The 24,600-nt window shown below is 43.5% G+C and overlaps 1 protein-coding gene across 1 annotated transcript in view; it reads right to left on the reverse strand.

The window, feature by feature from the left end:
• The window catches only part of LOC124594236 (luciferin 4-monooxygenase-like), a 99,287-nt gene that overhangs the window by 69,052 nt on the left and 5,635 nt on the right, over positions 1-24,600 (reverse strand). Inside the window, exon 2 of the mRNA XM_047132601.1 lies at positions 9,380-9,590. Within this exon, the coding sequence (XP_046988557.1) occupies positions 9,380-9,590 (211 nt within the window). The remainder of the gene's footprint in view (positions 1-9,379; positions 9,591-24,600) is intronic.

Below are 24,600 nucleotides of genomic sequence, written 5' to 3' on the forward strand. Positions count from 1 at the left end.
ACCCTAAGACTTTTCTGAGCTTAGTAATGAACAATGTAGCGGAAAAGGCTGGTGAAATCCTGACACTAATAGTCATTGTGACAAACTGATATCATTCAAGAAATTGTTTGGGATGTGGGCCATGACCAATTAGTATTTGAACCACGCCTCGAGTTTGGTCAGTGTTGCGCGAACTGAGCATGTTTCTAAAGCTTGGGGATATGTTGCATACGCCCTCTGCAGTGTTTCAAGTGTCCCAGTCCGATTGCCATTCGTCTAATCTTCAGGCTAGTAGGCTTCTTTTATTAGATATGTGATCTCGTTTACTCGATCATATTGTTCAAGCAGCAACGAACGCTGCCCTGTAACGTACAAAGATATCCAACGGAAATAGCCCGAAAATTACCAGTAAAACCTCTACAGGTGTACTGCGAAGGCATCGGTGAGATTTCTGTTTACTACTTCGCTACATTCGTTGCAGTTATGTTGTATAGCTCTCCATTCTAAGGTCTAATATGAGGTATCGTGAAAGAAAGCTGCTAGAGGAGCGACCATTTGTAGGAAGTAAGATTATGTTATACACTAATTTTCAGTTTGTCGATCGCTGTTTTACTGTCTCCCGGTTAAGGGTTTCAGGCACTGTCGCACATATGTGAGGCAGAGTGTTGTACCTGGACGATGGTGTACTAGGAACACATAATGTTTTTTGGTCGATGTGTTGAATCTAGGTACCGAGTTTTGATTCAAATGAAGCAATACGTGTTAGGCTGCCATAACCGGATTCAGGGGGTAAGGGAGGGGGGGGGGGGGGGAGACGACGACACGAGGTTGTGCATTGTGCAGCATTTGCAAATATTTTGAGTATTACACGTTTAAGTGCTGTATATTATATTAAAGCTATTTAGAATGTAATATTAATTCTACGTATTTTTTAAACTATTTGCATAACGTGTTAGCTATGCACAATATTTTTACCTTGGAACGGAGTAAGATCTAATATTTGCAAATGAACTGAGTTTCTTTAACCTCTTAACAGTTTTATGCGCCTCGTAAATGAAAAATGTGTTGGTTTCCAACTATTAAAAAAAAAAAAAAATAAATAAATAAAAATAAAAACACTTCAATATCAACTTTTAACTAGTTTATGATAATATTTTTACTTAATTTGACAGCGCTTACTGATTGCTAGTGTGTATTAAACAAGGTAACAGAAAGACTATTAAATAGAGTATTGACGAGATTTTCTAGGTAGCAACTCTGTTAAATTGCAGTAGAATATTTGTTCCTAGACAAAAAATCATGTTGTGCTTTGGAATATTTCTTTATGTTTCAAAAAAACCTTACTTTTCCGGAGTAATTTTCGTAATTTCAGAAAAAGTCTGCAGCAACAAAAAGTAAATGCCATCAAACTTCCTGGAACATTAAAACTGTTTTAATCAACCAGGAAGCTTCATATGAGCGCACACTCCGATGCAGAGTGAAAATTCATTGCAGTGGCTATCGTCATTTAAAAAGAAAATATATTAAACTTCTATTACATGGCTGCTAGAAACGAAAATCTGTTAAAATATCCAAGGTACAACAGTCTCCCCTATATGTGACTGTTTAACTGTCTGTATTTATGTAACTCGGGTTACTGGTTATCAGGACATAATAACACAGAAAAATGAGGCCTTCCGTTGTGGCTGAGCGGTTCTAGGCGCTTCTGTCCGGAACCGAGCTGCTGCTGTGGTCGCAGGTCCGAATCCTGCCTCGGGCATGGATGTGTGTGATGTCCTTAGGTTAGTTTTAAGTAGTTCTAAGTCTAGGGGACTGATGACCTCTGATGTTAAGTACCATAGTCCTTAGAGACATTTTTGGAAGGAAAATGAGTGTATTTTCCATAAATAAGGATCTGGATCACTCCTCACTGACAAATACAACCAGTTTTGAAAAAAGAAGTTAGGAATTAAGGTCCGTCGACGGCGAGGTCATTAAACATCAGTTCCACACAAATGGGGAGTTTGGCAGACACCAGTATATAACGTGGACGGATGACAATGTTTTAAAATCATTTTTTTTTCGTTTTTAACTGCCTGAGACTGGGTACTTGTCAGCAATATATACACTTTTGCCAAAACTAATCACAACTGTGCTCTAACCATCACTACTTTGGCTTTTTTCAGTACGCCCTTTATGGTGCGGAGGTTTAAGAGGAAGCCTAACCCATACAGGTAGCCCATCCCTTCGCACGCAGCTCCCCAGGCCCGCAACTTACACTGAGCGCTTGAAACGTTAGTTCTAATTTGTTCTGTTCGCATAATGCATGACGCGAGAATCGCATCTTCGTAGCACCACTGACGTTACCACGGCTATGCAACTGACTCACGATGCGCAAGAGTTGGCAAGAAAGCATACGACCAACGGGTCACAGATTTTGCTCATTTTTCGGACGGTCCTAGTGCAATTTTTTTTTTTTTTTCATGCTTACCTTCTGACTAGATGAAAGTTTCGTGTGTTTATTCTTAATTTCCGATTGATAATTAACCAAGCACGGAAACAGTTGCCCCTACATTTTTCTTTTATTACAAAATCATAATAAATATTCTACGTTTACCTGCCTTTTCTCTATTTGTCTTTCACCTCGTAAAGTGCTATACATTTATATGGTCAAGATTTTTAAACTGGAAGTGAAAAATACAACTTTTATGTTCAAGGGCCTCCTTGGCCTGGGTTCATAATTTACATTGTGCCTACATTTCATTTGGCATGCAGTAACTGGCGTAATTCATTCAGAAAACTGCTGTTTCTTCAATCATATTTATGATTACTTTTTTATTACATTTATGTAATATCTCCATTCGTTTATTCATAGGCCTATTCACAAATTCCTTCGGGTGTGGTGTTTGTAGCCATCTGTGTAAGAATAATCCAGAATCAATCCTTTTGTGGGCAGAGGCTAAATTTCATCTTTATATGACAATATTCTCTCTATATAGAGAGTATTTCTTGAAAGGATCAATACATCATAATCCATATATGTGCATGTCTTTTTATTTCTGTTTTTGGAACTGTTCGTCGACAGAGATGCGTTATTCAGTTTTTAGCTCAAAGAGTGAATGGAAATTTTAGACAGCCTTTACATTCAAGTACGGACTTGATGTTTCTAGTTTATACACTCCTTCATTGTCCAAGATTTGACCATTGCTGCTTGTTATCCCTTTTATCAGGAAAAAATAGTATAACAAATTATACATTTGCGGACACCCTACACCTTCCAAACATTAGGGTTTTAATTATGTCACTGGGCACTTTTAAACTGACTCACATTGGAAACACAATCACTTAAAAAATTTATATATTACAAGATTTATAGCGTATTGTAACAGGGTCAAATTTTGCCCTTGGTTGGTACTTCATGCAACGTAAAATTTGCTCCCGATTAAGAACCCATGGTACTGAAATTAGGCCCTAATGGGTGAGGCCCATAAATTACGTGCATTAGCTATCCATAATACCAATAATTCTGAAGTTAATGAGTACGACTAGTCGATAACTTGCGTAACGGAATTTCTCGGTGGGCCGGGCCTGTATGTCCTGGACTCATAAACCAAAAAGTTTACGTCATACGCTTAAATAGAAAAAGGCAAACGATGGCAATGGAGGCGATTGTGCAGAGGGTGTGCGACATCAGTAACAACAGTTTTGATTAAATCTGTATTGAGTCCAAAATAGCGAAAAATTATATAGAGCAATGTAATACACGTGTCCCCAAAGGGTTTTTTGCTTCGTGGATATAGATACTGTCAGGGCATTCCTAAAACGTTAATCACAATATTAAATTCTCTATGACTTTAGAAATATATCTGTCCCGTAAAATCGAAGACGAGTTTTGGAATCACTACGAGGATTTCTTTAAGATAAGATTCTTTGCATATCACTGAAAACTTATTCTCATGGCAGTTCCTACTTTATTATAAGTGGCGGGAGGTTGGACGCCGAAAAATAAAGATTTGTGAAAAGCGAAAGCATCAGAAATTACATTTGTAAGATCTTTGAAAGGCTGCACTGGGAAGACGAAATCAAAAACGAAATGAGTATGGAAGAATTAGGGATTGAACCAATAATTCAGAAAGGCAATCAAACACAAAGAAGTAAAGTTGGCCGGGTGAGAGTAGGACTGACGTACTGAGGGTTCCCTTCATCCATTTTGGGAATCGAGGACCTCGACGAGTTTTGCCCGTCATCTGCTTTGATAGTGATAAGGTATTGGTTTCACGGATTCCAAGATTTTCGAGGACGTTTTAATTTGAAATCGAATAAAAATTGACAAAATACATATTTTTTTCGTTAGACATAATTAAGAATCAACCATTTTATGATTTTTTCGCTTTACTTGTGCTATGAAACCTTTCTTCTTGCTAGATTTCATAAATCTTCGTCAAGGCGAAGCACCTATAGGTTTCGATGAGTGAGTTTGAGAGCAACAAAAAGTGTCACATAAACTTCCTTATCTTTTGCTTGCATTGACTTAGCAGCTTACGTATATTATACCGCCAAAGGACCACAGAAGTGACAAATTTCAAGCTGCTACGCCTTACCGTTCCTGAGAAAAAGGGTTTTGAATAGTCGGACGGACAGGCAGACAGACTGTCAGATAGCCGAGTGATGCTACAAGGGTTCCGTTTTTACCAACTGACATACCCGGAACACTAAAAAAAATTCGAGGGACCGTGTACTTCGTATGCTGCCACAAAGACGTCCCAAACGAGCAATGAATTATAAGCCATGTGGCAAGAGAAATGTAGGAAGACCGTGGAAGAGATGGTGAGGCCGGAACAGGCTCTAGATCTAAACCTGGAGTGGTTGAAGAAGAAGAAGACCTACGAGTAACAGCGCCAAATTTCAGTAATACATACGTTCTATTAAGATGTAACATACCGTATTTTATCGCATAATTTCCCTCTTTTTTCCTCGAAAATTTTTCTTGTAAACACTGGGGAGAGAATTACGGGCGTAGTAGAGTGATGCTTCTACGAAGGGAAACTATGTGTATTAGGTAGGTAAAAGTTATTTTACGGTAATTTGAGAAAAAAGTGGTACCTACGTACCGGTATTTACTTTTAATTAGCAGAAAGGGACTGGGTTCATACCACGGTTTCATTAGCTAACAATAAAGAGCGGAGAAGCATTGATTTATTGTTTCGTTTCTCTCAGTATTCTGCAGCCTGCTTTTGTTACTATCATCACTATTTTCAGGCTCAGACAACACATCTCCACTTTCACTATTCCACGTGTCCTACTCGGAACCGTCAATGGCACAAGAAATTCCAGTTCTTTTGAAACTCTTAACAATATCGACACTAATTCTCTCTTATACGGATTATCCACTCGCACATCGTCGTATTCTTAGTTTCTCCGCTCGAGTCGGCTTCACAAGACACTTTTTGAGCCAGTTGGAACAACGAGAGTGTTATGTAGCATATCAGGAAACACTGGCGTCCAGTCAGCGTTACCAACCTGGGAGAGCAAATAGTCATATTGCTGTCGTACTTGTACATATTACGTAACGATGGAACTCTTTTATCATATCCGTGTAGTCTAGAGGTGAACGCTGGTACGAAGATGTTCTCCTTCGTAGACTGAGATTTTGACGTCTCATAACACGAACCACCCAACCAATGCTTGCTTTAAAATCCTTTATGTCAATGGTGAGCGTGGCACCTATCTCGCAGGCTGAAACATTTCATAAGACACAGCACAACCACCATTCCGAAGTTTATTGACATAAGCAGTTACACCATTATCAATGCCGCGCGGGACTAGGCGTGCGGGGTAAGGCGCTGCAGTCGTGGACTGTGCGGCTGGTCCCGGCGGAGGTTCGAGTCCTCCATCGGGCATGGTTGTGTGTGTTTATCCTTAGGATAATTTAGGTTAAGTAGTGTGTAAGCTTAGGGACTGATGACCTTAGCAGTTAAGTCCCATAAGATTTCACACACATTTGAACATTTGAACCATTATCAATTTCGGGATATTTCCCCGTTTTAGGCCAATGGGAAAATTTGTAGCTTGCCTTTCCAGCCATGAGTTAATCTTTTTCTCTCCGACATACCTTATGGAAATTAAAATGTCTTCCTTCATTTGTATTAGCATAACTCATTTAATTCAAATTTTGCAGTGTAGTTTTATACTTCGACACTATGATGAATTACAACAAACTGACCAAGAAATGTGTCTGTAAGTTCACATTTCAGATTTACGGTATGTTGTGACAATGGAAATGTTTTTATTCCACGTATCACTGCGTCCACTGTTGTCCATTGTCAAGTCATTTGAAGGCCGCTCCAGTAAGAACGAACCAGGAGAGGCAATTATGGACGATATAATAATTTTTAACGATGGGAACTCGTAGGGAAGAAGGAAACTTTTTTTTTTTTTACATCCTCAGAAACTTCTTCCTCAAATTAAGGACGCTATTTGATATTAGTAGACTTCTCTTGGCCAGAAATGCCTTTTTTGCCATAGCGAGTCTGCTTTTGATGTCCTCCTTGCTCCGTCCGTCATTGGTTATTTTACTGCCTAGGTAGCAGAATTCCTTAACTTCATTGACTTCGTGACCATCAATCCTGATGTTAAGTTTCTCGCTGTTCTCATTTCTACTACTTCTCATTACCTTCGTCTTTCTCCGATTTACTCTCAAACAATACTGTGTACTCATTAGACTGTTCATTCCGTTCAGCAGATCATTTAATTCTTCTTCACTTTCACTCAGGATAGCAATGTCATCAGCGAATCGTATCATTGATATCCTTTCACCTTGTATTTTTATTCCGCTCCTGAACCTTTCTTTTATTCCCATCATTGCTTCCTCGATGTACAGATTGAAGAGTAGGGGCGAGAGGCTACAGCCTTGTCTTACTCCCTTCTTAATACGAGCACTTCGTTCTTGATCGTCCACTCTTATTCTTCCCTCTTGGTTGTTGTACATATTGTATATGACCCGTCCCTCCCTATAGCTTACCCCAACTTTTTTCAGAATCTCGAACAGCTTGCACCATTTTATATTGTAGAACGCTTTTTCCAGGTCGACAAATCCTATGAAAGTGTCTTGATTTTTCTTTAGCCTTGCTTCCATTATTAGCCGTAACGTCAGAATTGCCTCTCTCATCCCTTTACTTTTCCTAAAGCCAAACTGATCGTCACCTAGCGCATTCTCAATTTTCTTTTCCATTCTTCTGTATATTATTCTTGTAAGCAGCTTCGATGTATGAGCTGTTAAGCTGATTGTGCGATAATTCTCGCACTTGTCAGCTCTTGCCGTCTTCGGAATTGTGTGGATGATGCTTTTCCGAAAGTCAGATGGTATATCGCCAGACTCATATATTCTACACACCAGCGTGAATAGTCGTTTTGTTGCCACTTCCCCCAATGATTTTAGAAATTCTGATGGAATGTTATCTATCCCTTCTGCCTTATTTGACCGTAAGTCCTCCAAAGCTCTTTTAAATTCCGATTCTAATACTGGATCCCCTATCTCTTCTAAATCGACTCCTGTTTCTTCTTCTATCACATCAAAGAAATCTTCACCCTCATAGAGGCTTTCAACGTATTCTTTCCACCTATCTGCTCTCTCTCCTCTGCATTTAACAGTGGAATTCCCGTTACACTCTTAATGTTACCACCGTTGCTTTTAATGTCACCAAAGGTTGTTTTGACTTTCCTGTGTGCTGAGTCTGTCCTTCCGCCGATCATATCTTTTTCGATGTCTTCACATTTTTCCTGCAGCCATTTCGTGGTAGCTTCCTTGCACTTCCTATTTATTTCATTCCTCAGCGGCTTGTATTTCTGTATTCCTGATTTTCCTGGAACGTGTTTGTACTTCCTCCTTTCATCAATCAACTGAAGTATTTCCTCTGTTACCCATGGTTTCTTCGCAGCTACCTTCTTTGTACCCATGTTTTCCTTCCCAACTTCTGTGATGGCCCTTTTTAGAGATGTCCATTCCTCTTCAACTGTACTGCCTACTGCGCTATTCCTTATTGCTGTATCTATAGCGTTAGAGAACTTCAAACGTATCTCGTCATTCCTTAGTACTCCGTATCCCACTTCTCTGCGTATTGATTCTTCCTGACTAATGTCTTGAACTTCAGCCTACTCTTCATCACTACTATATTGTGATCTGAGTCTATATCTGTTCCTGGGTACGCCTTACAATCCAGTATCTGATTTCGGAATCTCTGTCTGACCATGATGTAATCTAATTGAAATCTTCCCGTATCTCCCGGCCTTTTCCAAGTATACCTCCTCCTCTTGTGATTCTTGAACAGGGGATTCGCTATTACTAGTCGTCCATGACTATTAGATTTTCGTCCCCCTTTACGTACTGCATTACCCTTTCAATATCCTCATACATTTTCTCTATCTGTTCATCTTCAGCTTGCGACGTCGGCATGTATACCTGAACTATCGTTGTCGGTGTTGGTCTGCTGTCGATTCTGATTAGAACAACCCGGTCACTGAACTGTTTACAGTAACATACCCTCTGCCCTACCTTCCTATTCATAACGAATCCTACACCTTTTATACCATTTTCTGCTGCTGTTGATATTACCCGATACTCATCTGACCAGAAATCCTTGTCTTCCTTCCACTTCACTTCACTGACCCCTACTATATCTAGATTGAGCCTTTGCATTTCCCTTTTCAGATTTTCTAGTTTCCCTACCACGTTCAAGCTTCTGACATTCCACGCCCCGACTCGTAGAACGTTATCGTTTCGTTGATTATTCTATCTTTTTCTCATGGTAACCTCCCCCTTGGCAGTCCCCTCCCGGAGATACGAATGGGGGACTATTCCGGAATCTTTTGCCAATGGAGAGATCATCATGACACTTCTTCAATTACAGGCCACATGTCCTGTGGATACACGTTACGTGTCTTTAATGCAGTGGTTTCCATTGCCTTCTGCATCCTCATGTCGTTGATCATTACTGATTCTTCCGCCTTTAGGGGCAATTTCCCACCCCTAGGACAAGAGAGTGCCCTGAACTACTATCCGCTCCTCCGCCCTCTTTGACAAGGCCGTTGGCAGAATGAGGCTGACTTCTTATGCCGGAAGTCTTCGGCCGCCAATGTTGATTATTTATCAAAATTTAGGCAGTGGCGTGGATCGAACCCAGGACCGAAGACATTTTGATTATGAATCAAAGGCGCTACCCCTAGACCACGGGTAGCTTATGCTATAAGATACGGTATGGTGCTCTAGTAAGACACGATTATCAATCGTTACCAATAAATCGAATATCATATGAGAGTGCCACCTGTCGACCAGCCGCTTAACCGGCTGAGGCGCCAGAGTAGAAGTCTGGCCGTACTTTCCACTTAGGCGATGCTGTTGTCAGTAAGAAGAGCGAAGACATACCCCGGTCGAGGTCTGGGTTGAAGGGCGCCGGCACGGCGTTCCTCAGGAGGGTGCCTATGAGGAGCGGTGCGAACTGCGGCACGACGCGGCAGCCGAGCGCCACCACGTCCCCGGGGCCCACGCCGCGCATGCGCAGCTCCTCGGCCACGCAGGCCGCGCGCCTCGACAACTCCCTGAACGACAGCCGCAGATCCTGCTCCCCGGGGTACACCTGCACACAAGCAAGTACAGGCAAACTCAAGTTCAAGAGCATACATCTTATAAAATCGACTGCAACTCTCATTTTCGTCTCCTTTTTTTTTTACCTAGTGATTGAACACTTCTCCAATTCACGTGATTCTACGTAGCACTAGTATTCAATGACTACATTCGCTCTACAATAGAGCTACAAAATGTAGAAACCTCGAGACTCAATTTTTAAGCAACTGTGACGGAATTTTTTTCGGTACGCATAATTAACATCGGTTCAATGGTACCATTGGCTCTGTTAATAATATACGCTTTTAATGTTTAGTTGATTCACACTTATATTGGTTCTTTAAATACAATTGCTAAAATTTAATAAGGACATTTGAATGTATGAACTTATAATGGTTCAAATGAATATGAGCACTATGGGACTTAACTGCTGATGTCATCAGTCCCCTAGAACTTAGAACTAATGAAACCTAACTAACCTAAGGACATCACACACGTCCATGCCCGAGGTAGGATTCGAACTTGCGACAGTAGCAGCAACGCGGTTGCGGACTGAAGCGCCTAGAACCGCTCGTTACCATTTATGGCAGGAGAAATAGGATTCTATTTATGCACTCCGAGACGACTGGAAGATGTTTAAAATGCCCACGTGTTTCCTACTATGTATTCGTCATGGTAACGTGTTTTTAGTATTTCCTTATTTTTGTCTGCTCCGGTACATTATCACATCAGTGTTTAAACATTGTCCGCAGCTCGTGGTCGTGCGGTAGCGTTCTCGCTCCCCACGCCCGGGTTCCCGGGTTTGATTCCCGGCGGGGACAGGGATTTTGTATGCCTCGTGATGACTGGGTGTTGTGTGCTGTCCTTAGGTTAGTTAGGTTTAAGTAGTTCTAAGTTCTAGGGGACTGATGACCATAGATGTTAAGTCCCATAGTGCTCAGAGCCATTTTTTTTGTTTAAACATTTCCTCGATCGCAACCATTTTAAATTCGTTATAATACTTGTTCCTAAATACATGACCATATTGTACCTTGGAACATTTTTTCACTTTTGAAAAACAAAATTACTTTTCAAGAGTAATTTTAGAAGGAAAACTGCAGCGTACAAAAAGTGAAGGCTATCATTAAAAAATGAAACAAGAAAATATATTTAACTTCTATTACAGGTTTGGCTAGACGCGCAATACTGAAAAGTTCAAATGGTTCAAATGGCTCTGAGCACTATGGCACTTAACATCTGAGGTCATCAGTCCCCTAGAACTTAGAACTACTTAAAGCTAACTAACCTAAGGACATCAGACAGATCCATGCCCGAGGCAGGATTCGAACCTGCGACCGTAGCGGTCGCGCGGTTCCAGACTGTAGCGCCTAGAACCGCTCGGCCACACGGACCAGCTTACTTATAATGGAATTGTACTTCTTGTTCTACTTTTGTGTGATATTAATGTAAAATGCCACTAATGTAAAATAACTTAATAACAGGTTAAATGCACAAGAAGACATCTGAATGTGGAGAGATGGCGGGAGGTGTAGAAGTATGTTAAGAGAAAATCGATATATGTATTGAAGAGTGAGACTGGTGTGAGGTGGTACTGGTTGTCTGGAGGGCCCAATAGAAACACTGTTGACAGTAAAGACTGATTTCATTTAACTTCAATACATGACGTGTTGTGGCTCAGCGAGACAAGCACGCCTCCGTCTGTTCTTCTTGGCCGGGCTCACGCACGAACGGCGGTGTCCACCCTGGATGCTGAGGCGGCGCCCTCCTTTGCTGATGGTAGCCCGGCGACCTTTTGGTGTCACAGCCGTTCACGTCAGTGGCGCTACTTCCCTTGGCCGCGTGGAGCCCTGGTGATCCTTCACTTTACACTCGTCTGCACGGCAGCACGTGGCTGTGCGCTGGGTTCAACTGACTGCCCTCTGGCAAAAATCGGACGGCGGCTTCTGCAGAGGTGCGAGTCTCAGCATCAGTGGTAGCAGCCACAGACGGCAGGTCTTCGGAGCTGGGGCACCAAGCCCCGTGAAGGACTTAGTGCTGGTGGCAGCTGCAGCCTGGTCTCGAACCCTAGCCTGCTACTGGCAGTGTCCAGTCGTCTTGTTGTCCAGAGCTAACTTCGGCATCGTAGTGGTGCTGCTGGTCTCCAGTGACGAGAAGTGCCTCTACCTCAAGATTCAGACTCATTTACATGCCTCTGGCGCACGTTTGTTTCTCTGAAACCCAATACCTAGACACGTCATCCATAATAAGAGACTTGCCCTGGTGTGATGACATCGACCTACTTTTTACATGGTTAACACTGCGCGGTGCAGTTCACTTCTGTGCTCGGATATCCTCGTCTCGCAATCGCCTTACATGTCTGATATGTCTCACACTAGACGAGTGTAACCCCTGCAAATGCTAATGCAACGAACTACGGTGATTGTTTCACTACTTCTTACTTTTTCTCATTGGCTACATAGCAACGCTGCACTGCCTCCTGCACGGAGAAGACTCGGCCCATCACTGTAGCCTAGTTTCCTGCTACTGTTACTCTCCCCTTCTAGAACAGATTCAGCCCTGTCGACGTGATCATCCACTTTACGAACTCGTCTCCTCTTTGTTTTCCTCTGTTCATCCTGCTTCTGAAAAATTTATGTGCCCCCTACCATTTATGCTACAATAGCTGCGACACAACTATCATCAACATTTTGTTATTCCCCCGTAGTATCTAAAAGAACAAAATTATCCGCAGTTCCACTCCACACGACGCAAAAATCACCGGTGTATGTACCTCATTCTGCGTCTGGCGCAAGCTCTCTGCCATTAACGTAACCACCCAATGGGGCAAATAGTACTGCACTTACATCATCTATGTTGCTGTCCCAGCAGTTAGTTACTCCAGTAATGCCCACACCGAGACTCCACGATTCCACTGGATGTTGGGGTTGGTACTTCTACATTAGTTTCCTTAACTTCAGCAATGTCATTACTCTGTGCATCACATACATTCTGAGGAACGAGTATTATGACATCATCTGCATTTAATTATTTCACTAAAAATCGTCTAAACAACTAGAACAATGTGTTCTATTCTTCACAGAATCGCCGGCGGGTGTGGCGAGCGGTTCTAGGCGCTTCAGTCTCAAACCGCGCGACCGCTACGGTCGCAGGTTCGAATCCTGCCTCGAGCATGGATGTATGTCACGTTCTAGGGGACTGATGACCTCAGCTGTTAAGTCCCATAGTGCTCAGAGCCATTTTCTTCACAGAATCGACATGTTCAACTACATCAACGGTAGTGGGACGTTTTACAGGAACATGTAACAGCCACAAGCCTGCTCCTCTTCCTTTCAGCTTCCTCTTTCCCAATTCTTTCCATCCTCTCCATAATTAACACACACCGAGGCCCGTTTTCCATTATTCATTTCTCGCGCTCTCTGCTCGCCGGCCGGGGTGGCCGTGCTGTTCTAGACGCTACAGTCTCGAACCGCGTGACCGCTACGGTCGCAGGTATACTAGCTCCGTCCCCGCCACAGCTGCAGTGGTCCGCAACCCCACGACGACTACCGCAGTCCACTTCACCCCTCTGCCGCCCCACATTGAACCGAGAGTTATTGTGCGGTTCGGCCCCCGGTGGACCCCCCAGGGAACGTGTCACACCAGACGAGTGTAACCCCTGTGTTTGCGTGGTAGAGTAATGGTGGTGTATGCGTACGTGAGAACTTGTTTGCGCAGCAATCGCCGACATAGTGTAGCTGAGGCGAAATAAGGGGAACCAGCCCGCATTTGCCGAGCAGATGGAAAACCATTCCACGGACTGGCCGGCTCACCAGACCTCGACAGAAATCCGCCGGGCGGCTTCGTGCCCAGGACCGGCGCTCCTTCCCGCCCGGAAAGCCGTGCGTCAGACCGCACGGCCAACCGGGCGGGCATATACTAGCCTAGTACTGCTGACTGTTAATCCGAGTCCGCCAATGAATGTTTCCGATTGCACGTAAGCAGCAGTAAGTCGCGCAATGCGCCTATGTGTGGATGCGATCACAGCAGCGAGTAGGAATATTACCACAGAAGCTGCGAATAACAGACGAAAGGAATGTTGCACTACGGCTGCCTCCAGGACCACGGTAGTTATCCCCGAATGTCATAACATACCTCCTATCATCCCGTACCTCCATGTCGCCAGTGTTTTACACATCAACCGTTCCTCGCCTATTTTGGGGAGATGTTCATTTCTTGTCGTATCGATCTATTTTTCGGCATTCATCTATAGAACTACATATGAGACGTTTAGATTATCTTTCCTAAGGTCCATGATTCACTTCCATACAGTGATGAGCAAATGGACGTAATTTTTTGAATTTTTTCTCAAATTAAATACTGTTTTTGGCACCGGGTGATTATAATTAGAGTGCAGCTACCCCCCCCCACCCCCCCACCCCCCCCCCTCCCCCCCCCCCCCATGAACCATGGACCTTGCCGTTGGTGGGGAGGCTTGCGTGCCTCAGCGATACAGATAGCCGTACCGTAGGTGCAACCACAACGGAGGGGTATCTGTTGAGAGGCCAGACAAACGTGTGGTTCCTGAAGAGGGGCAGCAGCCTTTTCAGTAGTTGCAGGGGCAACAGTCTGGATGATTGACTGATCTGGCCTTGTAACAATAACCAAAACGGCCTTGCTGTGCTGGTACTGCGAACGGCTGAAAGCAAGGGGAAACTACAGCCGTAATTTTTCCCGAGGGCATGCAGCTTTACTGTATGGCATGGAGAGCTGCATCAAACCAGTCTCAGGACTGAAGACCACAACAACAACAACTCACGGACGTCCATTTCAGACTGTAATTATCATATGGCAACGAAACTTGGCAGATATGTCAATGCGTTAATGCAAAACTGATTCACGCTGGAAAAAAAAAATTAGTTCTAACTGTGGAGCTGTGCACCGTTTGTATGATGGTGTAAGTAGGCTGCTTAGGTTTTTATGTTGGTAACGCCACGTAGTGCTCTGTATGAAAATGGCTGACTGCGTTGTGTGCAGTCTGTGGCTGCTTGGGTTCATTGTTGGGATATTCGCTTGCGTAGTGTTGGGCAGTTGGATGTAAACAGAGCGTAGTATTGTGCAGCTGGAGGTGAGCCGCCAGCAGTGGTGGATGTGGGGAGAGAGATGCCAGAGTTTTGAGCGGACGGTCTGGACTTGTGTCTGTCAGAAAAAAGGAAATTATATATAAAATAACTTTTGAACGCTATTAAGGTAAATACATTGTTTGTACTCTATCAAAATCTTTCATTTGCTAACTATGCCTATCAGTAGTTAGTGCCTTCAGTAGTTAGAATCTTTTATTTAGCTGGCAGTATTGGCGCTCGCTGTATTGCAGTAGTTCGAGTAACGAAGATTTTTGTGAGGTAAGTGATTCATGAAAGGTATAGGTTATTGTTAGTCAAATGGCTCTGAGCACTATGGGACTCAACAGCTATGTTCATCAGTCCCCTAGAACTTTGAACTACTTAAACCTAACTAACCTAAGGACATCACGCAACACCCAGTCATCACGAGGCAGAGAAAATCCCTGACCCCGCCGGGAATCGAACCCGGGAACCCGGGCGCGGGAAGCGAGAACGCTACCGCACGACCACGAGCTGCGGACTTGTTGTTAGTCAGGGCCATTCTTTTGTAGGGATTATTGATAGATTACGTTTCGCTAAAAATATTGTGTGTCAGTTTAGTGATGATCAGAATAAGTTAATCCGAGAGAAATGTCTGAGTACGTTCAGTTTTGCTCAGCTGTTTGAAAATCAAATAACGTAGAAATTTACCAGCACTGTCATTCATAATTTTTCTAAGGGAACGTTGCAATGGTATGACATCGACGCTGTCATTTGAAAAGCGATAACGTGAGTGAATTGTGTGGCTGTCAAGAAGAGACGTCATGTCCTGTAAGTGAAACTGTTTTATGCAAACGGCTGTTATTACAGTTCCGTACTGAGAGAGTGTCGCCGCCTGAGAGGCCTGATGATAGGCCCGTTGTATTCAAATTGTTTAAAGAAGACGATAATGAAATTCGGAAACACCAATGGTGTAGCACCTGGAAGAGGAAGGCGACGTACCACGGTGGAAGTTATTGCCGAGCTTGCTGTTGTTGTAACTGACCATGCAGCACGTAGCGCGAGTAGTGCTAGTGCTCGAACAGGATCATAAGAATTATCCGTCCCATGGTCCACAGTACGGAAAGTTTTGTGGTTTCTGTTACACTGATACACGTACAAGATCGAGACGGCAAAGGAACTGAAACCCCATGATCGGCAGCACCGTCTGAATTTGCCCTTCGGGTTCTGACACGGATTGAATTTTATGATATGGGTCTGGGCAGTATTTTGTGGAGTGACAGTGAAGACACAGAACTGCCGAATTTGGGTTACTGTTAACCAGCGTGTTGGGGCACGAAGAGCAATTTCGCTCGCACTATGTGACTATGTGGTGTGAATTCACAAGAACCTTTTTTCTCGGTTCTTGTTTGAAGATAATATATGCAGAGGGCCTGTTGGTGTACCGTGTCGTCTGTACGTTACTGAGACCTTCTTGTACAGAATGTAATTCCTGCTTTAGAAAAGCGCAATTGCGTGGAAACCACCGCTTTCACGTAAAATGCAGCAACACCTCGTATCGCTCACCCTGTGAAAGATCTACTGAGTGCAGCCTTCCACGAACATGTTATCTCCAGCGGTTTGCCTGCAAGATCACCTGATCTGAATCACGTTACTTTTGGCTTTGGGGATATCTAAATGAAAGCGTTTCCCAAGGAAACCTTCGATATGCAGGATGGTCAGTATACAGGAAAGCGTTGCTCGGATTGCACCGGACTTGCTGCGAGCAGCTGTTCAAATGGTTCAAATGGCTCTGAGCACTACGGGACTCAACTGCTGTGGTCACCAGTCCCCTAGAACTTAGAACTAATTAAACCTAACTAACCTAAGGACATCACACACATCCACGCCCGAGGCAGGATTCGAACCTGCGACCGTAGCAGCAGTGCGGCTCCGGACTGGAGCGCCTAGAACCGAGCAACTGTTGATCACTACGTATTATGGATTCAGCGTCTCGTGGACGTCTCCGGTGCTCATATTGAACAAATTGTGTAAGCTGCGGTTAATAATAAAATGAAAATTATGCCTTTCTCACTTGTCTGCCCTTTCCTCACCACGCCACGTTCCTAATCCATTACATATGGAAACATTTCTTGCATTCACAGCACCAGATTTGCACCTTGTGGTCAAAACTGGAACTATCTTCTTTCTTCATAAATGGGTTCCACATTAACGCATTAGAATATCCACCAAGTTTCACTGGGATATGGTAATTACAACACACACTGAACCTTTGTGAGGAGCTGCACTTTAATTGCAACCACCAGGTACTAACAGACATATTTCTTATGTCCTCCATGTTTCATCAAAAATTTTGGATAAATTAGAAATTCATACGTACATCTGTACTCCAAAAGGCACCCGGCGGTGTATGAAGGAAGCTACTTTTTGAGGAGGGCACTTACTGTACATCTATCATTCCCTGCCCTCTTCCTTGTTCAGTTACCGAAGGCTGCTCAGGAAGAAAGGTTGTCGCTGTCTCTATATAAACTATGATTTCTCTTAGGCGAGATATATGTTAGAAAAATTTCGGAACATAGGCACTTGTAATTTCGAGAATAACCTATCCGCGATGCAGAGCCTTACTTCTAAGGTCCCTTACTGCCGCTGGTTGACCTTTCCTGTGACTCTCTCATGAGGACTAAACAAATCCATGACGAATGATGCAGCTCTTCTTAGAATCTTTTCTGTTTCGTTATCCAACATGGTAAAGGCCCAGACCGATGAATAATACGCAACGATCGCTACGGTCGCAGGTTCGAATCCTGCCTCGGGCATGGATGTGTGTGATGTCCTTAGGTTAGTTAGGTTTAAGTAGTTATAAGTTCTAGGGGACTTATGACCGCAGCAGTCGAGTCCCATAGTGCTCAGAGCCATTTGAACCATTTGAATAATACGCAGGAACTGCTCGAATAACTATGCAGTAAAACAATATCTGACCCTTCGTCTATTTGCGCACATCACATTACATAAAACTGATGTATCACAGCAACTACAAGCCGGCAGCCACTACTTTTCATGCAGGGGAAGTTTGGAGCAACTAGGATGCACAAAAAGTCAGGCGTGTACCTCAACTCTTTACCTGTGAGGACCAATGGTATTCTAACGTCAATGGAGACGTAAAGTTTCGTTCACCCACCCAGCATGATTTTCTCCATACCAGGACATTCTTTCTTGGCGTTCCTTTGATTGTGCTTGCTAACACATTTCACCCAGGGGAACGTGCAGCGAGAGCCGTTCTGCAAAGTAAAAAGGGCTCCCTCTATTCGTTCAGAACCTAGCCTCGATCTAAATGACTGGTCGAGAACGTCTACACGGCCGTGAATGGAATACACCCTGCTGGACGCAGAGCATGCAAACAACTTTTCTTGAGTCTCCGATACACCATTTTTCCGGGAACAACCTCTTTAGTGGCATCCGCCATTTCTGCAGACAATTGTCTTGTATACCGTATTATATTTCCTGTGCAGGTGGGTCCGCATATCGATCCAGTTGCAGAGTGATTTCTCTTAGTCGATCGTGTTTTGTCTTAGGTCTAGAACATCATTTCATGTAAGACAAAAGTTTCATAAAAAACATTGAAGCTACATCTTGTGGTATGTTAAATCGCGGTTCAGACAGTGCTTCCATCGTCCGCGGATTCTGCCTCGCGAAACAGGGTATAAATAGCATCGTTGCGTCGTGAACCGCCGAGAGACTACATTCTGTTCGTACCAGTCGGGGGACATGGTTCATTGTGTGTCCAGTGATTTTTATTCGTTGTCTTTGCCTCACATACTTACTCGAAGCAGGAAGTAATTCTTTCCTATGCAGTTATCTCAACATTCACACGTCCAACTTCCTCTTTTCAGTAGCACGCTGAACTTTTGGTCGCTGTTGTTCATCGACACAATATTAGTCACTGCATAAAGCGTGGCAGGTAACACGTTTCTGTGTCCACGTACTTGGGTCTCTTTCCGTTCTGTTTCTGGATGCAGCGTCGAAAGAGTGGATGCTTGAATTCTTTTAAGGGAACGGTCTAATAGGAACAAGAAATTTACCTTAATTTCTTTTATTTTTACAAGTATCTTATTTAGATATTGGGGTGTTACCCGTGGTCTAGGGGTAGCGTCTTCGGTCCCGGGTTCGATCCCCGCCACTGCCTAAATTTTGATAAATAATCAGCATTGGCGGCCGAAGACTTTCGGCATGAGAAGTCAGCCTCATTCTGCCAACGGCCTTCTCAAAGAGGGCGGAGGAGCGGATAGAGGTTCAGGGCACTCTCTTGTCCTAGGGATGGGAAATTGCCCCTAAAGGCGGAAGAATCAGCAATGATCAACGACATGAGGATACAGAAGGCAATGGAAACCACTGCATTAAAGACACGTAACGTGTATCCACAGGATGTACCTGTAATTGAAGAAGTGTCATGATGATCTCTCCATTGGCAAAAGATTCCGGAATAGTCCCCCATTCGGATCTCCGGGAGGGGACTGCCAAGGGGGAGGTTACCATGAGAAAAAGATTGAATAATCAACGAAAGGATAACGTTCTACGAGTCGGGGCATGGAATGTCAGAAGCTCGAACGTGGTAGGGAAACTAGAAAATCTGAAAAGGGAAGTGCAAAGGCTCAATCTAGATACAGTAGGGGGTCAGTGAAGTGAAGTGGAAGGAAGACGAGGATTTCTGGTCAGATGAGTATCGGGTAATATCAACAGCAGCAGAAAATGGTACAACAGGTGTAGGATTCCTTATGAATAGGAAAGTAGGGCAGAGGGTGTGTTACTGTGAACATTTCAGTGACCGGGTTGTTCTAATCAGAATCGACAGCAGACCAACACCGACAACGTTAGTTCAGGTATACATGCCGACGTCGCAAGCTGAAGATGAACAGATAGAGAAAGTGTATGCGGATATTGAAAGGGTAATGCAGTACGTAAAGGGGGACGAAAATCTAATAGTCATGGGCGACTGGAATGCAGTTGTAGGGGAAGGAGTAGAAAAAAAGGTTACAGGAGAATATGGGCTTGGGACAAGGAATGAAAGAGGAGAAAGACTAATTGAGTTCTGTAACAAGTTTCAGCTAGTAATAGCGAATACCCTGTTCAAGAATCACGAGAGGAGGAGGTATACTTGGAAAAGGCCGGGAGATACGGGAAGATTTCAATTAGATTACATCAAGGTCAGACAGAGATTCCGAAATCAGATACTGGATTGTAAGGCGTACCCAGGAACAGATATAGACTCAGATCACAATATAGTAGTGATGAAGAGTAGGCTGAAGTTCAAGACATTAGTCAGGAAGAATCAATACGCAAAGAAGTGGGATGCGGAAGTACTAAGGAATGATGAGATACGTTTGAAGTTCTCTAACGCTATAGATACAGCAATAAGGAATAGCGCAGTAGGCAGTACAGTTGAAGAGGAATGGACATCTCTAAAAAGGTCCATCACAGAAGCTGGGAAGGAAAACATAGGTACAAAGAAGGTAGCTGCCAAGAAACCATGGGTAACAGAAGAAATACTTCAGTTGATTGATGAAAGGAGGAAGTACAAACATGTTCCGGGAAAATCAGGAATACAGAAATACAAGTCGCTGAGGAATGAAATAAATAGGAAGTGCAGGGAAGCTAAGACGAAATGGCTGCAGGAAAAATGTGAAGACATCGAAAAAGATATGTTTGTCGGAAGGACAGACTCAGCATACAGGAAAGTCAAAACAACCTTTGGTGACATTAAAAGCAACGGTGGTAACATTAAGAGTGCAACGGGAATTCCACTTAACATCAGGATTGACGGTCGCGAAGTCAATGAAGTTAAGGAATTCTGCTACCTAGGCAGTAAAATAACCAATGAAGGAGGACATCAAAAGCAGACTCGCTAAGGCAAAAAAGGCATTTCTGGCCAAGAGAAGTCTACTAATATCAAATACCGGCCTTAATTTGAGGAAGAAATATCTGAGGATATACGTCTGGAGCGCAGCATTGTATGGTAGTGAAACATGGTCTGTGGGAAAACCGGAACAGAAGAGAATCGAAGCATTTGAGATGTGGTGCTATAGACGAATGTTGAAAATTCGGTGGACTGATAAGGTAAGGAATGAGGAGGTTCTACACAGAATCGGAGAGGAAAGGAATATGTGGAAAACACTGATAAGGAGAAGGGACAGGTTGATAGGATATCTGCTAAGACATGAGGGAATGACTTCCATGGTACTAGAGGGAGCTGTAGTGGGCAAAAACTGTAGAGGAAGACAGAGATTGGAATACGTCAAGCAAATAATTAAGGACGTAGGTTGCAAGTGCTACTCTGAGATGAAGAGGTTAGCACAGGAAAGGAATTCGTGGCGGGTCGCATCAAACCAGTCAGTAGACTGATGACCTAAAAAAAAAAAAGTCTAGATATTGTTGGAATCTTTCTTCGAAGGTCTCTTTCATAATCCATCTGCTATCTGTTAAGCTAGGTTAGAGATTAACGTTTCTCTGACGTAGTGATGATTAGCTATGGAGCATAGCTCATTTGGAAAAGTGTAGGTGAGGAGGCTACCACTGCCTGATTAATGCACCATCCCATCAAGTATTTGGGTAAACCAAGGAAAACTTAAATCAGGACACCTGAAACAGCTTCTGTCGAATTCGAGCTAAGAATTTTAAACACCACTCCACCTCCCTCGGTTCCCAATGCTCGCATAGATCAATGACTACAATCGTTGCAGTTTTACAGCGACAGTCACTGTATTCTTTACAGCATATGCCACAGTTAATTCCCTCATTGGTCAGTTACTGTTAATTCTTCATAACTGCATCGAAACCAAGAAAGACGGAAGCATACGTGTCATTTATATCCTCATAATGTTAATATCTGCTTGTTCGTAAGACAAAATTACAGAAAGTAAACCGCCATCCACACCAAATTTGTCAAAAATTGCCTTGAGGCTACACACAGAACTGTCATCTTCTTAGTACGCTATAGAATAATGGATCCCCAGTTGAAGGTATCATACTTGTTTTGATTTATTCTTATTCAATCTCTTGTATGTGTCTTATCAACACACCTGCTTTTTGGCCTTGGTGTAGTGATTACGTGAGTCGCACCGAGCGAGGTGGCGCAGTGGTTAGCACGCTGGACTCGCATTCGGGAGGACGACGCTTCGATCCCGCGTCTGGCCATCCTGATTTAGGTTTTCCGTGATTTCCCCAAATCGCTCCAGGCAAATGCCGGGATGGTTCCTTTGAAAGGGCACCGCCGACTTCCTTCCCTAATCCGATGAGACCGATGACCTCGCAGTTTGGTCTCTTCCCCCAAACAACACAAAAACAACGTGAGTCGCACACCATTGCACACGAAGATCGCCGTTATTTCGTATCTCGGCTTTAAAAACACATTATGAAAAAATGTAGGACGATCCTTACACGATTTGCAGACAGATGGCTCTCACGATGTTTAAGGGGTGGCTGCGTAGTGAAGAAAGACAGACTGCCAGTATAAAAACAAATGACAACTCCACAATCCGAAGTATGGCATAAGGTACTGGCGCTGAAGCGAAAAGCAAAATAATGCCAGTACGAAAGCAAACTTGATTCAGTAGCAGTTTTACAGCTACATTTTTATTATTTTATTTCTTTGCGATTATTTTATGGGTCGCAGTGCTCAGTCTTGTTGTCGGCTAAGCTGTCAAGCTGAAACATGCTGTCATCATATCCTTCCAAAATAATCGAGAAGATGATGAATAAATAAACGGCTCGTGGTGCAACAAGTTATTTCTGGGGTAAGCTGCTTATTTTAGTTTATTTATCTCATTGTGACTGGAACACTGAAATTTTTGTTTCCCACACGCTCCCTGCTTATTACAGATGAGTCGCCGGCCGGAGTGGCCGTGCGGTTCTAGGCGCTACAGTCTGGAACAGGGCGACCGCTACGGTCGCAGGTTAGAATCCTGCCTCGGGCATGGATGAGTGTTATGTCCTAAGGTTAGTTAGGTTTAATTAGTCCTAAGTTCTAGGCGACTGATGACCTCAGAAGTTAAGTCGCATAGTGCTAAGAGCCATTTTGAATAGATGAGTCAAAAAAATGTTCAAATGTGTGTGAAATCTTATGGGACTTGACTGCTAAGGTCATCAGTCCCTAAGCTTACACACTACTTAACCTACATTATCCTAAGGACAAACACACACACCCATGCCCGAGGAGCACTCGAACCTCCGCCGGGACCAGCCGCACAGTCCGTGACTGCAGCGCCATAGACCGCTCGACAGATGAGTCAGTATGTAGTTCTACGAGCCGTCTTCAAGTGGGACGAGTCAGCTAACGACATGGAACTTTACGATTTTTGTGATGACAGTTCCTGTTATTTCACACTGAGGAGCCATTGCCTCGTTTAAATCACAAAATAAGTTCTGCAATATTTTGGCAATGTGTTACCAAATGTTAAACTAATGAGAGGCAAGATCACTCTCTACGCTAGAAATAGAGCTTGAAAGATGCAGTATTGTATTTTTCGTTTGATGTGTTTCATATTAACTTACATCCTACGAACATATACTGTCTCTAAGCTTCAGTACATTGAGGACCTTTCAAAACTGCGTCGTTATACATACGATGTCTTGTATTTTCGTAATATATTAGACATACAGGATGCCCCACTCGAGAGAGACCCCACAAACAAACATTTGCTTAAATTACACATCAAGATTTTGCATAACTATCAGTAAATGAAAAATATGAACATTTCGTAACTTGCTCACGGGGAATTAAAAGTGAGACACGAAAGATGTGGGGAGTGACCGCTCTCGTCTTGTATACACCCTTGCACACGACGCGGCAGATTCTCCAATGTTTCTGCCAGTACATCAGGTGTCACTGGCTGGATTTCACTGATGATGATCTCTCGTAAATCTTTCAAGTTGTGCGGTTTGTTCCTGTAGATCTTGCCTTTTAGGCCACTCCAATCAGGTGGTATTAAATCAGGTGACCTTGGGGGCCACAGTTCTTTCGAAATCACTCTACCGTGGAAAAATGATTCGACTTTAGCCATGGTCACTCGAGACCTGTGATATGTTGTGTCATCCTGTTGGTACCAGCCGAGTGTAAGTTCTTCATCGTCCAACTGGCTCACAAATTCCCGAAATATTTCGATGTTACCTGCACTTGACACAGTAGACTTGAAAAAAATTGGTCCGATGATGCGACGATATGATAGTGCACAGAACAATCCAATCTTCTGTGAATGCAGGGGTTGCTCGGCCAGTGCATGTGAATTTTCATGACACTACAAACGTGTATTCTGAGAGTTTACATAGCCGGAGTGGTGGAACCACGCCTCATCACTGAACCACGTGTACTGCAATATTCACGGCCTCTGAGCAATAAATTTCTGAAACCAATGACAAAATGCAATGCGTTTGTCTTTGTCATTGGCGTTCACTTCCTGAACAACTGTAAACCTGTGTGGATACATGTCTGCTTTCTTCGCCGTTCTGCAACATGTGCTCCGTGATATTCCACATTCCTGAGTTAAACGTCGAACAGACTTTGCAGTAGAAGTCAACAATCGTTGTTTGACGTTAGTCACTTTTTCTTCCGATAATGGTGGCTGTCCCCCACTGTGAAGCTCCAGCACAGTTCCACTGCTGTCGAACTTGTTCATTAACTTCTGTATACGGCATTTAGACGGTATATGGTGGCCACCAAACCGTTCAGAACACATTCGCTGACATGTCTTAATGAAACCAGTAATCGAATATTGTTTCACAAGAAACTCGAGCTATTCAACAGAGTAGCGATACACTTTCACTTAACACTAAACACTGACCTCCAGCCACAATGATGCGCAGAAACACACTGTTGCGTCAAACGGTGTTGCAGAGCGCAGTGTTGCCGCGGCAAATGTCACAGATTACATGGTGAAATATCAGCGAAATTGCTAC

This window comes from Schistocerca americana, chromosome 2, assembly GCF_021461395.2.
Source record: "Schistocerca americana isolate TAMUIC-IGC-003095 chromosome 2, iqSchAmer2.1, whole genome shotgun sequence".
NCBI classification, from domain to species: Eukaryota; Metazoa; Arthropoda; class Insecta; order Orthoptera; family Acrididae; genus Schistocerca; species Schistocerca americana.